General features: G+C 39.0%; 1 protein-coding gene across 4 annotated transcripts in view; it reads right to left on the bottom strand.

The window, feature by feature from the left end:
* Positions 1 to 15,535, bottom strand: part of ZCCHC2 (zinc finger CCHC-type containing 2) — a 60,292-nt gene that overhangs the window by 26,999 nt on the left and 17,758 nt on the right. For all 4 annotated transcript variants that reach the window (XR_011233590.1, XR_011233588.1, XR_011233589.1 and 1 more), the window contains exons 3-6: positions 13,876 to 13,952; positions 11,611 to 11,682; positions 6,905 to 7,017; positions 2,134 to 2,228 (exon numbers count right to left, since the gene is read on the bottom strand). Coding sequence is in view for 1 of the 4 variants with exons in the window: in XM_069468354.1 (XP_069324455.1) it covers positions 2,134 to 2,228; positions 6,905 to 7,017; positions 11,611 to 11,682; positions 13,876 to 13,952 (357 nt within the window). In the remaining 3 variants the exon portion in view is untranslated. The remainder of the gene's footprint in view (positions 1 to 2,133; positions 2,229 to 6,904; positions 7,018 to 11,610; positions 11,683 to 13,875; positions 13,953 to 15,535) is intronic.

The following is a 15,535-nucleotide window of genomic DNA, read 5'->3' on the forward strand; positions in this document are numbered from 1 at the left end:
AGAGTAACAAAAAGGTAAAGCTATCAATTAAAAAAAAACTGAGGCCGGGCATGGTGGCTTATGCCTGGAATCCCAGAACTTTGGGAAGCAAAAGTGGGAGGATTGCTTGAGCCCATGAGTTAGAGACAGGTCTGGGCAATGCAGCGAGACCCTGTCTCTACAAAAACTTTAAAAAAAAAAGATTAGCCAGGTGTGGTGATGTGTGTCTGTAGTCCCAGCTACTCAAGAGGCTGAGGTGGGAGCAGTGTTTGAGCCCAAGAGTTTGAGACTGCAGTGAGCTAAGATTGCACCACTGCACTTCGCTGAGACCCTGTCTCTTTAAAAAAAAAAACAAAAAACTACGCAAATGAACCTTGACAATGTGTTCATTGGTGAGACAACTCAGATATGCATGAACATTAATGCTGACAAGACTTTTCACAATCTCAAAGCATATACTTCCACTTCCACAGTATTTTAATTTTACAACCTTAAAACAAAATCTACCAACCTCTTTAGCATTGCTCATGTAATTTAAATACTGCCAAGCCCTCAGGATGAGTTTTCCATTACTTATATGTGTACTCCTCACTAGGGTGAGTTTTCCTGAGCAGACTGTTAATCTGAATTAAAAGTTTAATTTTGTGCTTCAATTCAGTATCTTTTTAGAATTAAACAGATGCAATGGACAGATATTCATGAAAGAGTACTTACACTTGGCTCAGGGAGAAGGTGCTGACTGTTAAATCTACATAGCTCTAGAATGATCAGGATTCTCTTCAGCAAATGCTATTGACGCTACTCAGACATAAATTTAAACCACGGAGCTGTGCATCTTGTCTTGGTCAACTTGTCATAAAGACCCATATTTTTAATTCTAATTGCTAATTATGTTTAAAATATTTAAGGTATCTATATATACTTAAACAGAGAAACTTTAAAAATTAGCCCTGTATAAACCTATGTAACCTCCAATCATATTTTTTTCACCTCTTTCTTGCTCATCTCAAATTAAGGAAATATGTGTTTTCTCTTTCTTTTAAGTACAAGAAAATATGACTCTGTCGAAGGGTAAATTTAAAGAAAAAAATGTTCCCTGCTATAGTAGCTGTGCTTACAAGGGGCAGAAATGCTCCTTAAGGACACATCAATGTTACTCGCAAAATATTTATTAAAAAGGAAGGCTGAAGCAGGTATGTATAAAATTAAACACCAGGCAGGCTGCGATGAACGCTGAACAAAGAGGTAAAACTAAACACACAGGAACATAAGAAAAAACTGAGAAAGCTTCAAGGAAGCGGTGATATTACAGTTGTGACTTAAAACAGGTGGGATTTTAATGGGCTGTGACCAAAGGATGGATATTTAAGTAAGGGTATAATTAAGCAGAGACACTGGGCAGACACTGGCAGGATACACTGAGAGACGCTGAGCCTTTGAGCAGACAGAGCACAGGACAGCAGAAGGAACCTTGAGAAGGTTCCCAGCAGGGCTTGAATTTCATACCAAACTTTTAAAGTTTTTAGCAGGGGATTAACAAAATCAAGTTTATTACTACAATAATCCTCAGATAGGTTAAAGCAGAATGAGAAAATATGATCTGAGAGAAGAGTGAGGCTTCACAACTAAACAGTCAACGCATGAAAGAAGGGCCTAACCGAGAATGATGGGACAGTAAGGAAGGGACAGAAAGAAAGACATCCCTGTCTAGCACTGCTTGGCCTTTAAGTCACTGAAAACAAAAGAAGGTGGAAGGCTACTGCTTTCCACTTGAGCAGCGAGGAGGTCAGGAAGGTCATTATGGGAACAGGTGACAGAGGAGGAAGGCAGACTATAGGTTGTACACCCTGCATGAAACGCTGTAGCATCTCTCCGATCTGTGAGCCAGCTCTGACAAGGAACCGAAGGATCGGCCATGTCCCAAAGCCTAGGGATACTCAGACCTTGCCTTGGAATCAGTCCGCTTTGTTACACTAGCTTTTATGGATTATTTTCTTTAAAACTGCAGCGTATAATTTATTAAACATGGCAAGTATTTCTTAATTGTATGTCACTAATTCTTTAACTAAAATGACAAAGCTATATGCATTGATACAATAAAGCAAGAAACCAAGCAAAGAAAAAAGATTTCCACAGAGGGAAGAGGATGCTCACTGAGACTGTGTAGAGGGTCTGATGAGATGGATTGAAAAAAGCTGTGCACTTTCTGACTCTGTAGAAAAGCTTGCGATGAAGTTGAAAATAGCTGCCTGCATATGAACAGAAAAGAGATTTGTTAATTTCAGACAATATAAATCTATAAGTGACCCAATTTAGATTATAATGCAGATATAAGTGGCAGTTTAATTCAGGTTTAGAAAAATACTGTCTTTTCCTAAAGAATATTATTTCCTAATGCATTTCCTATAGAAAAAAAGCAAGTAAAATTTAACAAAACTCATTTGCAAGAATCAACTAAACAGTTTTATTTTTAATTTTGTATAATCTGATGGTAAGGTTTCAATTCTGGCAAAAAAAGTAAGTTCAGCCTTTTGCCCCAGTGGTCCAATAGCTGCCTTCCTGCTCAGAAAAAACTGCCATCTCTTTATTCTTCTCCATAGATGTTACATTTCATCATTTGGTTGTACCATTAAGGGACATTCTCATATTCTGAAAGGTTGGGAAAAGTTTGGGATGCTAAAATTCCTGGAAAACATGGAACACAGTTATGTATTAACAGTTAACATATTACACGTATAATTCACTCTGAATGTGTATCATACTATGATTCTAAGCTATCTTTGAAAATCAGCTTTCCTCATATTTTATTAATTAAAAGATTCCAACTAGAAGGTCTTCCCTACAGCAGTACCCGTAAAAAGGTCTCAAGCATACAGCAGAGCGTGGTCTAATGGAAAGTTTACTCTGGGTTTGAGTATCAATTCAACCACTTATAAGCTGAATCACCCTAAACAACTTAGCCTTTCAGCTTCAATTTCCTCATAGGGAATTCTACCAATTCCTCAAGGTTATGAGACTCAAACAGTACATGCAAATAAACTGCACCCTACCTGCTACACAGATGCCCAACATACAAACCCCCTTCTATTACTTTTGAACACTTTTAATGCTTATTTAAAATTTTAATTCTTAACTTCTCCCCAAGGTTTTTGGCCTATCATTCAGATTAATTATAAAAACATTAACTACCATACCAACAGAAGACCCATATGGGCCAAGGTTCCTGGTATATTAGGCAAAACTGCTTCTTGGGACTCCCAATATGGAGGGAAACATTCAACAGGAAGACACGAGGGAAATGAAAAGATGAGAGAATAACAGATCTGAATGAGGAGCCGATCTAAATTCCCATGTCTCAACACGTCACCTTAGGCTGAGATTAAAATCCAAAGGCAGCGGAACCCACACCCAGTTACATGCACAAATCACTGGTCAAATGCACAGGCACACCTTTATTTAAGGCCTGAGCCCTAAGGGACAGCCCAGATATGACTCCAAGTTATCAAGTGCATATCCACTCCAGGAATGCTGAGTTATACACTTAATTCTGACATGAGATAAAGGCACAGGACTGAAATCAGCGTACAGACTAAAGTCTAGGCTCATTAACGCATAACCACAAGATGGCGATTATACCTATGTTAAAAAATCAAAGTGGCCATAAGCCACTTAATAAATGAGTAAAAAAAACAGGATTACATTTTGACATGACAGAAATCATCCATCCCTAAATACACATTTCAGGGCCATACTTTTATTTTCCTAATTTAAGCATATTTGAGACCAAATGCAGTGTGTCTTATACCAACCAATCTCTATTTCACTTATAAACTCATTTCCTGTTTCTCATTTTCATTTTTCTTCCCCTCTCCCTTATAAATGTTATATTTTTCTTAAGGAACATGAATGATGATCTACCAATCTAAAATTCACAGACTGAGAATGAAGTGCCCTAACATCCTATGAATGGTGTTGAGACCACCGGCCTGCCATTCGGGAGAAGATACGGATCCCTATCATACCCCTTACACCAAATAAATGACAAACCAAACGAATCAAATATTTTTTAAAAATTGGAAGAGAACATTTAAAAATTATAGTCTTTGAAGATAAAAGGTCTTTCTAAGCATGACACAAAACCCTGAAACCATAAGAGAAAAGATGGAAAAATCTGACTACATAAAAATTTAAAATATCTGTATGAGTCAAGAAATAATGACAAGCAGGGCTCCTTTCTTTAATCTAACAGGCAACTCTCATAAATCAGTAAGACCAATAAAAAATGGAAAGGATTGAAAAGGCCACTCAAATATAGAATGAAATAACAGCCTTTCTTTTTGAGACTGGCAAAGACGAGAAACGGAGAATGTTTTGCGTTTGTAGAGGTGGGCAGTACAAACTCGAGGCTTCGGAAGACAAAGTGCTGTTACCTCTTTAGAGGTAATGTGGAAATACGTACTGCATGTATAACTTTTGAATGATTACAATTCTATAAATTTACCTTACAGATAAATGTGTGTAAATGTGTTAAGAAACATATACCCAAACATTTTAGAATTGTTTATAGAAGCTTAAAAATATTTAAGAACTAAAATGACAATAAATGATTAATTCAAGGTTCAGCTAAAAGTGAAATATTATGTAGCAAACAGTAATACAAGGCAGCAATCTTTTTACATGTACTAAAGTGTTACCTTTAATACATTTAATTTTAAAAGTGGCAGGAAAGTATAGATATTTCCATTTGGATATACATATACATAAATCCAAGGGTATGTACATACACAGAAAATTTCTGAAAAGTTTCGTAAGATTCTTAATGAAGGTTACTTCTAAACTAGATTTGGAGAGACGAACCCTAGGGAACACTAGGGAATTTTTACATTACAACTTTGCTTTCATTCTTCACAATTAGCTTGAATAATAACTTTATGGTTATTATTCAACTGGAGCAGGACAGCAGTGGAGCTGAGTCTACTACTGGTCAGCCATGTGACCGCAGATAAGTTAATGCCGTTTGTCTGACTCTGAGGCCAAGCAGTCAACATGGCCGGGTGGGGGTCGCAGCACACACAGACAGGGTAACAGCACGCACTGACTGCTCATCTGTAAGAATCATAATCTGTTGCTCACCACACACCAAGCCCACCAGGCTCTTGCTGCCAGACACCCTGTCCCCCACAAATAACACAGCTGCAGAAACTCCCTCCTCCCACCACTTCTAGATTCGGTGGTCTCAGTGCTCACCAACAGCTGAGGCCTTGCTACTGAATTTGTGTTATTATATAATGAAAAAACTCTCCCCTCCCAGATTTCTGCTTGTCTCCATCAAGGAGCAAACATTCACCCCCCTCCTTCTTCTCAGCTCCCCAACCTCAAGAATATTCACTGGGCCTACCTCCCTCCCCAGAAGGGGGAGGAGGGGCAGCCAGTGGCACACCTCTCTGCTCCCCCTCGGCAAGTCTGTCTCCCAAATTGGGCCATCGGAGGTTCAGAGGGCAGACAACACGGCATTTCACTGAAGCCTTGACCCTAAGCCACCCAGGCTCTATCACCGCTTTTACTTCATTTACTTATTAATAACTGCAAGTTTCCAGCATGTTTCCTTGGCCATTATTCCTGAATGTATCTCCCTCCTAAAGAGAAGCCCTCAGAGAAGGGTTAGCGCCACGACTGCCAAAACTGCCTCCAACCTCCATCAACAACTCCAGACCCACTCCCAGCTTGATTCCTTCTGCCTGATAACATGATCACCCCCAAGATGCCCGTTCTCCAAGCACAGCACATTCCACTCTATCAGACTCACCCATGTTCACACTTCCCAGTCCAGCTCAGATCTACCATTTGTTAAAAACTGAACATATCTTTTTCCTGAATTCCCTTGCCCTATTATCTTTTTGTCACATCCAAGAAAGCCCCAGTCCAGGACAAATCCAACCATCTACTTTCAACCCCACTGCTGGAAAGATTTTTAAAAACAAAACAAAAAACAAAAAACTTCATACAACAGGACAAACCAATATCATAATTTACTGATCATCATCTCAACTGGACTCCGTACCCTGTCCAGCTTACTAGTCTTCCTTTATTAGGCTGTCCTCCAAATCTTACACAATTTTAAATCCCTCTACTCTTAAGCTTTTGATCCTGTACCCTCTACCTACCCCTTCTTAAGCAAACCTCTTACTTCAGAGAAAATATGAGCCATGAGGCAAAAGATGCCTCAACTCCCCATCACAAAATAAGCAAATTTACCTGCACCCATCACATCTATACCTACACACCCATCCTGCCTCTGCAGGGACCTCTTGTCACCAATGTCCACCTTGTCTATTTCTTCAATCTTCTCCTCTCTCTATGGGCCCACAGGAGGCTCTAGGGGCTAACGCAAGATAAGGTCTATGCGCCCCTGGCAGCACATTTAACACTCATCTCACCTACACCTGTCTTTCCCAATGGCCCAATAGCCTCGAGAGGGGAAGACCCTGACCTTACTTAACCAGCACTGCGGCTTCAGAAGGGCAAATAGCAGAGAGCAGGCGCTCAGCAAGTGTTGCTGCCCCGCACTTTCTAGCCTGGGCTTCCTACTGGACAACTTAATCAAAACAAAAAACATCTCCAAAGTTGAGCTCTTCGACAAAGGCATCTTTCAATATGTATTTTATGGAGAAAATAAGAGGTTTTACTCAGTATTTGCATATCTTAGAAGCAACTAAATTTTATAATATCAGAGAACTGAAGAGTACAATATGAAATTAGTTTGGTAACTTTTACTATGAGCATAAACCTATAAATAGCACAAGGATAAAAGCTCATTTTAAAAAGTACCCCAAAGAAAGAATCTGTGACCCCCCCCTCCCTTAAGCAGCACTTTATCCTGTCTGTAATGCTGCCGTGCTGTGCTAAGTGTCGGGTAAACCGTTACCTTAGGATGGTCTCTAGGTCAGGATGTCGCCGTTCTTCCCTTTTCAAGGAACCCTGATTCAGGGCTCTTAAGATGGTCTTGTCAAAAGTCTCTGAAGACAATTCCTTTGGAAGCTACAAAAGAAAAACATAACGTCAAAAGTTAAGTTTCTCACTTACTGGTAAATATGTTACAAATCAGATGCATTAAATGAAGCTAAATGCCTCCTGCTCATTAATCACCCAAAAGCAGCTCCTTTTCCAAATCTTCATGACATAGGGCACCATACTGAAGCAGAATAGGTCTTTCCACCAGGAAATGCAACATCTCCTTCTGATCATACCTCAGGGCTCTCCGAGGTGCAGAGTAACCCACAGCATTCAACGCACTTCCTGACACACCTGCATGCACCTCACACTCTAAGTTCCACATGCCACATGGAAATGACACCCACGTTAGGGTTCTCTAGTTAAACTGAACATTTTGCAGAGCAGAGCTGGTATTATTTTTATCCTGGAATAGTATTCTGAAGTGCTATCTCTGCCTTTATAGTCACTACTTTCATGCCTCCAGTTTTACATGTTAATCTCAGGCAATGTCAGACTATCATTGCTGTGCAGCAATACAGAACTGAGTATGAAAGATGGGTGAGAAACTCTCAATCTCACTTGAATACAAGCCACCAACTGGAGGTTTGGTAACCTTGTCCTCAATGTAATGGAAGTACCCTCAGAGCAATGTGCTAGAAACCACCAAAAAAAAAAATAAATAAATAAAAAATAATCACTTGGCCAAGAAAAATTTAAAACAAAATTTTGCCATTTTATTTGACTGTTTAACTTTAAAAAATTCCTAGTGAATTGATTCTTTATAAAACCAACTTTCCGAGTCTTTCAAGAACTCAAAGTTTTAAATTTGAGTTTTGATAACTAATCTTTGCTATCAACTCTTGAATTACTGGCACTTTCACTAAAATTCAGAGTAGAACCACTGACAGTATCTAAGAAGCCAAAGGAATATAAAAATCTGTACAAATTGGTGATTTACATACGGAGCTTTGAGAAATCCAAGTAAATACTTTCTGAAAAATAAGTATTCTAACAATTTAGACATGAAAAATTTAACAAAGGAAACATAAAACATTACTAATTTTAGGCACAGTAGACTATGGAATCAAGATGCTCTGTCAGAATGAAGCTCCTTCTGGTTCTTCTATTAACCGGGTAAGATCAAAGGCTCTGTTGGCATTCCACACACTCACCGTGGAAATCACATCATCTGACTAGCGGGGAAGAAACAAGTTCTGGATCTACACATTTTCCAAAAAAGAAATCACTCTTCATTTCAGTATTTATGCTTTGATATTAGCTTTTTAATACAGACTTATGACACCAGGCATGTATCACATTACCCATTTAAACATGATTTCTCCCGAATATCTGTGCACAGCCAAAGAAAACCAGCTTTAGTGAAGAAGTCTATTTCAACTACCGAATCCCTGATGGTTCTTCTAAATATTGATGGCAATAGTACATAAATGTTCACCAAGTCAATGACATTGTTCACATTACTAGGCAGAGTGCAGATAGGTGGTCATCAGTATTTGCAAACTGATTTATTTTCATGTGGTTTTCATCTTCAATTTCCAGAGCCTATTTCTAGTCCTATGGGAAGGCATATTTGCTAAAAAAAAAAAAAATACAGCTTCAAATCATGTCTTTTATATTTTAGTCACTTGTTTTGAATTTTCTTCCCTCTCAGTTCTAATATACCCAGCTTCCCACCCCCAGAGCTCCAGCTCAGCCTCAGAATAAACTCAGAGTAATGGAATGTTTTTGTACCTAGCTATTACAAGTTTATCTTTAAAAAAAAAAAAAAAAACCTGAAGTCAGTGGATAACCTTCTATAAAACCTCATTGCAATGTAGCTCCTGCAATAATCCTCATTCATTCATCCAGTCAGCAGCAAACACTCAAACTCCTACTGTGCCCCAGGTACTGTCTTAGGCACTGCAGACACACCGTGAAGGAAGAAATAAAATCCCTGCCTACAAGGAGCTGACATTTTGGTCATGAGAAACAACAGATGTAGCTGCTAAGAAGAAAAACAAAACAGGACAGGGGACAGGATGTGGAGGACAAAGGCTGCCACATACATGGAAAAAAAGGACTTGAAAGTGCTGACCTCAAACTCACGTTTCCCCACTGTAGCAAACTAGAAGTGCAGTTCAATAGCAACCACACAGTTAAAGGGTGTCAGTCTGTACAGGTTGTCAAAAGGACAGGTTCTGCTCTTAAACTTTTGTAGATGATGTTAAAAGAAAGGTAAAAAGAAAAGAAGGATACGGGAAACTTGAAAGGATATTTTATAATAAGCAATACATTTCTAGAAGTATATAATGTTGCAGATTATTTTCTGTAAAAAGGCATAAACACCATTTTAGAAAAATATTATATTCAAATGTTGGCTAAATGGGAAGTATTAATTAGCATGATTTTAAAGACTGAATTACTTATTTGGGGTTATAGTTTTTTAAAAGCACCTAAGCTTCTAGAAAAATTGTGTGACTGAAAAAAAATGCAATGTGTCAAGACATACAATAGCTGATGCTTGAGGAGAACGGACACCGCTGGGTGCCGGGTCCAGGGGGGCAGGGGGGCTCGGCTGGTATGTGCTCTCATTTTACTTTCGCAGACCCGTGCACAGGGAGGTAGGACCCCACACACAAACGTGCCAGGTTCCCTGGCCCAGACAGGTGGCAAGTACTGGACCCGCACTCCAAGACTTTTCAGCCTTAGCTCTTATTCCCTGCAACTCTCCCTCCAGCATTAGAATTCTGTCATGGAAAGGGCAACAGAAGAAGGGAAACGAAAGCATGCTGCTCCCTAACCCAAGTGAAGCCTGTTCATGATCATTTGTCCTTAAACTTTGATAAATTTATCCTATCAAGAGACAGAAAAGTTAGAAATAAGTAAAAGAGACTTTAAATGTGTATATTGGAAGTGGAGTGGGCCTCCTTAATTTCCTCTATAATCAGATTGTCAGCCAGGGCCTCATTTTCTCCAATGGGGTGCACTGCCTTGCAGACGATGCCTGCCTGGGCCCAGGCCCCTCTCTTCCCAGCCACATCTACAACTGGACTGCTACCATGACTGAGTCCAGCAGACAGAGCCAGGGCTCCAGACCACTCCTTCCCCCTCACCAAGCTGTCCAGAGCTGGTATGCCCTAGGTAGTGGCCTTTGGCAACTGGAAATAAGTGAAACTCACCCCCTGTCTTTACCTGCAGGCAGGTCACTAACAGGTGGGTGAAGGACTCCTTGGCCCTTCACTGAGAGAGCCTAGTTTAAAATAAGTCACAAGAAAATGGAACTGTTCAAGTCATCCCTGGGTGTGACTTCTTGCAGAGGAACTAACAAGAAATTCAACTGAACTAACACTTGGACAGTATATCAAACTATGTGCTCCTCAGAGAATCAGCACCTAATGTGCTGCTCAAAGCTCTCCAAGTTGATGAAAAACAGCCTTTTTCCAATTTAAGAATGATCTGAAAAGAACATACTTATGGTGATAAGGAGAAACCTACAAACCAGCACTGGGCCTGAAAATTTCAGATGCTATAGGTTTAATAACTACACCCTTACCCAAAACTTAGTAACTGAGTTGGGAATGTTTTGTGTTTCTGGACTGTTTTATCTATTAATAAATTTTAAAATATTTTGCTTATTGAGAAACAGTAATTTATTGATTATCTAAACCTATTCCCTCCTTTTCATATTTATTTCTACCCATTCCTCCTTGCAATAAAATCAAATTAGTATAAAAGAAACAGGTTAGGCCGGGCGCGGTGGCTCACGCCTGTAATCCTAGCACTCTGGGAGGCCGAGGTGGGCGGATCGTTTGAGCTCAGGAGTTCGAGACCAGCCTGAGCAAGAGCGAGACCCCATCTCTACTAAAAATAGAAAGGAATTATATGGACAGCTAAAAATATATATAGAAAAAATTAGCCGGGCATGGTGGTGCATGCCTGTAGTCCCAGCTACTCGGGAGGCTGAGACAGGAGGATCGCTTAAGCCCAGGAGTTTGAGGTTGCTGTGAGCTAGGCTGACGCCACGGCACTCACTCTAGCCTGGGCAACAGAGTGAGACTCTGTCTCAAAAAAAAAAAAAAAAAAAAAAGAAACAGGTGACAGTTTGAACAAAATGATCTAAGATACCTTTCACCTCAGCAAGTCTGTACTGTTTCCATTATCTTCTTATTCCCAGTAGTCTGGAGATTCTCTCAAAAGGGGGGTAGGGGGGAGATGGAACCCAAAGAAGAAAGAAATGGAGAAATATTTAAAGGAAGTCTCCGGAGAGAGCTGACTAGTTATCAGGTCTGAGAACTACTACCAAACAAAAACGAACCTTATCTCATTTTGCAGACACACTCTCTCACTGGAAGTACCCTTGCAAGCAGCCATCAACAACGTACATCTTTTGCAAGGAACTAGGAATCAGGTTCCATTTCTTTAAAATGTAGAACTCCCTTCATCATCTCCTTATGTTAGTAATGTAAGGTAAGAAAACATGTTTAGAATAACACCATGTCTCCTATAGCTAACGGTCATTCAGAGTTCTGAGCCAACCTTTATGTGTTTTAATTTTCCTGGTGTTTGTTTTGACATTGAAGTTTTTGGATCCTGCATATTATCTAAAAATCATTTGAACAACAAAATCTATATTTTTACCTTCAGTAGAAATTCCTGTAGTTCTTGGTGGGTTTTTGTTACTGTTGTGACTGAAAGATCAGACCAATTTACCTGATTTAAAAAAAACACACATATTATATGGTTATTCCTTAGGCAGGAACCGGCTAGAAAAAAGCCATGTGTAAAACAAAGGGCCTTACTTAAATCTCATTAAGGTTAACAATTAGAAACATAAAGTTAATCTAGCATTGTCATATTTTCTTCAAAATTATTAAAATTAACTCTACATTGACATATTCTACTCAAAAAAGTTTTCTAATAACTTCAAATTGCATAGTATTTTAAAAAAGCTATCTTAAAATGTTACTATGTTTTAGTAATTTTTGAGAAAGGGAAATATCTTACATTCTTTTTGTGAAGTTACAGGACTCTAAAATGACACTTTGACAGTGTAGATCTATACCACCCAAAGATAACAATTCTATCTCATGAAACTTACTATATATGCATTCTTAAGAGAATAACTAGAGTTTACTGCCCCTCTTTGGTAGCAGCATTTCCTATTTTTATGGGAATTGATGGTTAATGAAGAGATTTCATGTTTATGTCAGAGCTTTAAAATCCTATTAAGAGGCCAGGGGCAGGTATGATTACCTCCATTTTTAGGTGGAGAAACTAGAGTTCAAAAAGGTTAACTTACTGAGGTGTGACCCTAAGTGTAAGAGCCAGAACTAACATCTATTGCGCTGGCCTGTCTCCTGGGTACTTTCATTTAGTGATTCAACTGTGGCCCACTAATAATTTCTACCCTACAATTATTTGAGCTAAACAAATATTTGGGCGATGCTAATACCTAAGCCTTATCATCTAATCATAACATAATTAATCAGACACTTAAAACTACATATGGAATTTTATCTAGCAACTCTCAAAACAATCTATATTAACTGGCACATTTCTTAAACGATTTTTAAATATTTAAATGTTCACTGAATGGCTACCTATGTCAGGCACTGTTCTGACTCTTGCGTCAGGAGACACAAAAATGCACAAGACAATCAGAGTCTCTGCTGGCTGAGTTCACAGTTTAGTGCAGCAGACAGATGAAAGCAAATGAACATATGAATTTCCATAAGTGATTGGTACTTTGAAGAAAATGAATAGGGCACGGTACAAGAGTAGGGAGAACACATTAGCTGGGGTCAAAAAGGAGCTGGGGAGTTTCCTGAGCTGGAAGCCAGTTGTGCCTCAGTCTGGGGGAAGAGTTTTCCAGGTGAGGGCCCAGTGAGGCCTTCAGGAAGTACAGCTGTGACTTCCACAGCTGAAAGGGACATGAGTGAGCGCAGAGAGCAAAGACTGAGACACGTGCCACAATGAGACACGTGGAGATAAGGACTGAAACCTGCCAACTGAGGATCTTTCTCCCTCAAAGCAGAAGCCAGAGTTCTGAAACTCATTCAACAGATGTACCGAGCAAGTCAGACATGGTGGGATGGCAGAGGATGAAGATCCCCTGCTCTCCATGAGAGCATAATCTACTGGAAAGATCTGTGAGAGGTAAAAGGGTAGTATACACCTCGGAAGAAGGCGAAAACATTTTGTTGGAGGATCAGAAATCAGTCCATGAGAGAGGTACAGGTAAAATTTGGCAAGAAATGCTTTGGAGTGGCATCATTCCACTTGGCTTTAGGGTATGTACAGTCTAACTTGAAGAGAAAGGGCCAGATGGTGGGGCCCAAGCAGGGAGGAATAAGGAAGCTGTGGACAAGGAATCATGTTACAGCTGACAGGCAAAAAGGAGATATGGAAAGTGTTATCCTGGGAGTGACAGAATCAGAGCTGGGCTCTACAGCTGATCAGAAGGACAGGTGACAGGAGAGCCGTTACCTAAGAAGACAAAGCAACAAGGCAGGGAATAAAAACATCACAGAGAAAGGAGAGGAAGAGAAAAATGCCAGGGAAAACAATGCCAGGAAAGACAATGCCTTTGATCTTGAGTTTAAAAATACTGGCACAAAAGGTTTACTTTTACTTTTTAAAGATACATCTTATATCTTAACTGTCTCCCTAAATCTAAGGCTCTTATTTATTTTTAATAAAATAGCCAGAGTAATTTTAATACGATATAACTTCAAAAATACTTTGCAAACCATGCAGTATATACTAAAAACAGTATATTCCCTTAATTTAAAACAAGCATATATATAGTTTTTTCCTTTAAATTAGCAAACTTGCTGTAAGTTTTTCCAAAGATCACTTAACATAGTGTATATCAGGCATCTTTTGTGGCTGAGAATAGCTTACTTTGAAAGTGTACTCCGAATATTTGTCAGCCCTTTTTCTCTGGACTCCTTTCAACATTATCTTCTCAATGTGCACAGCTGAAAGAAAAAACACACACACTGACTTCTACAAAGACTGGATACATATTTCAGTAACCTGAAGTAACCCTAAAATTTGAAAAATACTTAACAATTACGCTGATTAAGTTATTTAATACTTTCATCTTTACTAGTGGCTTTAAATCAAGATTAAAAAACACACCAGCCTCACAGCAATGTGCCACACACCCGTGTAGTAATTATTTCTACATCTATTCGACATGCTGATCACCTAAGTCCTTTCAAGCAATCTGCTAACACCAAAGATTTTAAAACAATAAAAATTGCCTGCGCTTAAGATATTTTTCTAAATGATAATCTTTAAAATTATTATTCAAATTACCATAAATATAGCACTTTAGGATCAACTAAATCTGGTTCATTCAATTATTTATACATAGTAGGTATAAAGTAGAAAATATCTAGTTTTATTTTTAACACATCGACTGCCACACTAGAAAAAAAAATTTTTCCCTTGGGGCCACAGTGTTTTATTATGAAAATAGAATAAAAACTTTGAAAACAAACTGATCCTTTCTAATTTAATGAAAACTTTGTTATTTTTTAGGCTCCCAAAGTGAAGAGACGTGTGAGTTATACATACTTCACAGAGCCCCAGGATGCCACGGCACTCACTCTAGCCCGGGCAACAAAGCGAGACTCTGTCTCAAAAAAAAAAAAAAAAAAAAAAAAGGCAACATATCAAGCTGGTAAAAATTTCTAATTGGGCATGTAAAAATTGTTTTTCTCAAATGTGACCCTCAATACCATATAATGGTAAATACAAACTGAACATTGTAATGAACTATGAAGGTTCACTGTAGCAAATTTTTTCACAATTTATTACAGGGAGAAAATAGTGGACATAAATCATATTGAACTTAAAAACAATTACTCTGAACTGAACTAAATAACCAACTCGTTCATGAGGTAAGCAAACATACAAATTCCCCAACACCTCCTTATATAAAAGCATCTCCTTAGCAAATAAATGAAATTGAAAAAGAGCCAATTTGAAAAGAGCTAATCTATTGAGTGTCTCGTTAGGACTTAAGAAAAGGAGACTGTTGCTTTGGGTATAAACAGAAGAAACAGTACTTACATAGTAACGAGCCTGGTTAACCACGACTGTGACAAAGGTTGCAGGGAAGAGGTTAGCAAGGTAACTCAACACAGTAGGATGGGTCACACTGCTGGATTCAGGGGAGCAGGGATGGGGAAAAGGGAAGTTTGCTCATTTTTGCCTTAGAGGAAGAAGTAAAAACAGGTGGAGTAGAGTATACAAAGCGATGAAAGTATAGAGGAGGAAATAAGACCATGGAAGGTGGGCAACAAGAAGGTAGGAAGCGTAAGACACAGAAATATGCAGGGAAACAGACATTTATAATAGACAAAGGATATACTATCACCATCATTTTGTGCCAGCTTTCCAAATATAGAGCATTTGGTGGTCTGTTTCTGGGCCAGTTTCCCCTTTGTAAGCCAGAAATGTTGACGACAGAAATGAAAGTAAACCTCAGAAGCCAGGCGAGAAGCCTGTATCTCAGTGCAACAGTACAAAGGCCAAAGTGGGATGGGAGGGT

The sequence above is a fragment of the Eulemur rufifrons genome, chromosome 5, assembly GCF_041146395.1.
Source record: "Eulemur rufifrons isolate Redbay chromosome 5, OSU_ERuf_1, whole genome shotgun sequence".
Lineage (NCBI taxonomy): Eukaryota > Metazoa > Chordata > Mammalia > Primates > Lemuridae > Eulemur > Eulemur rufifrons.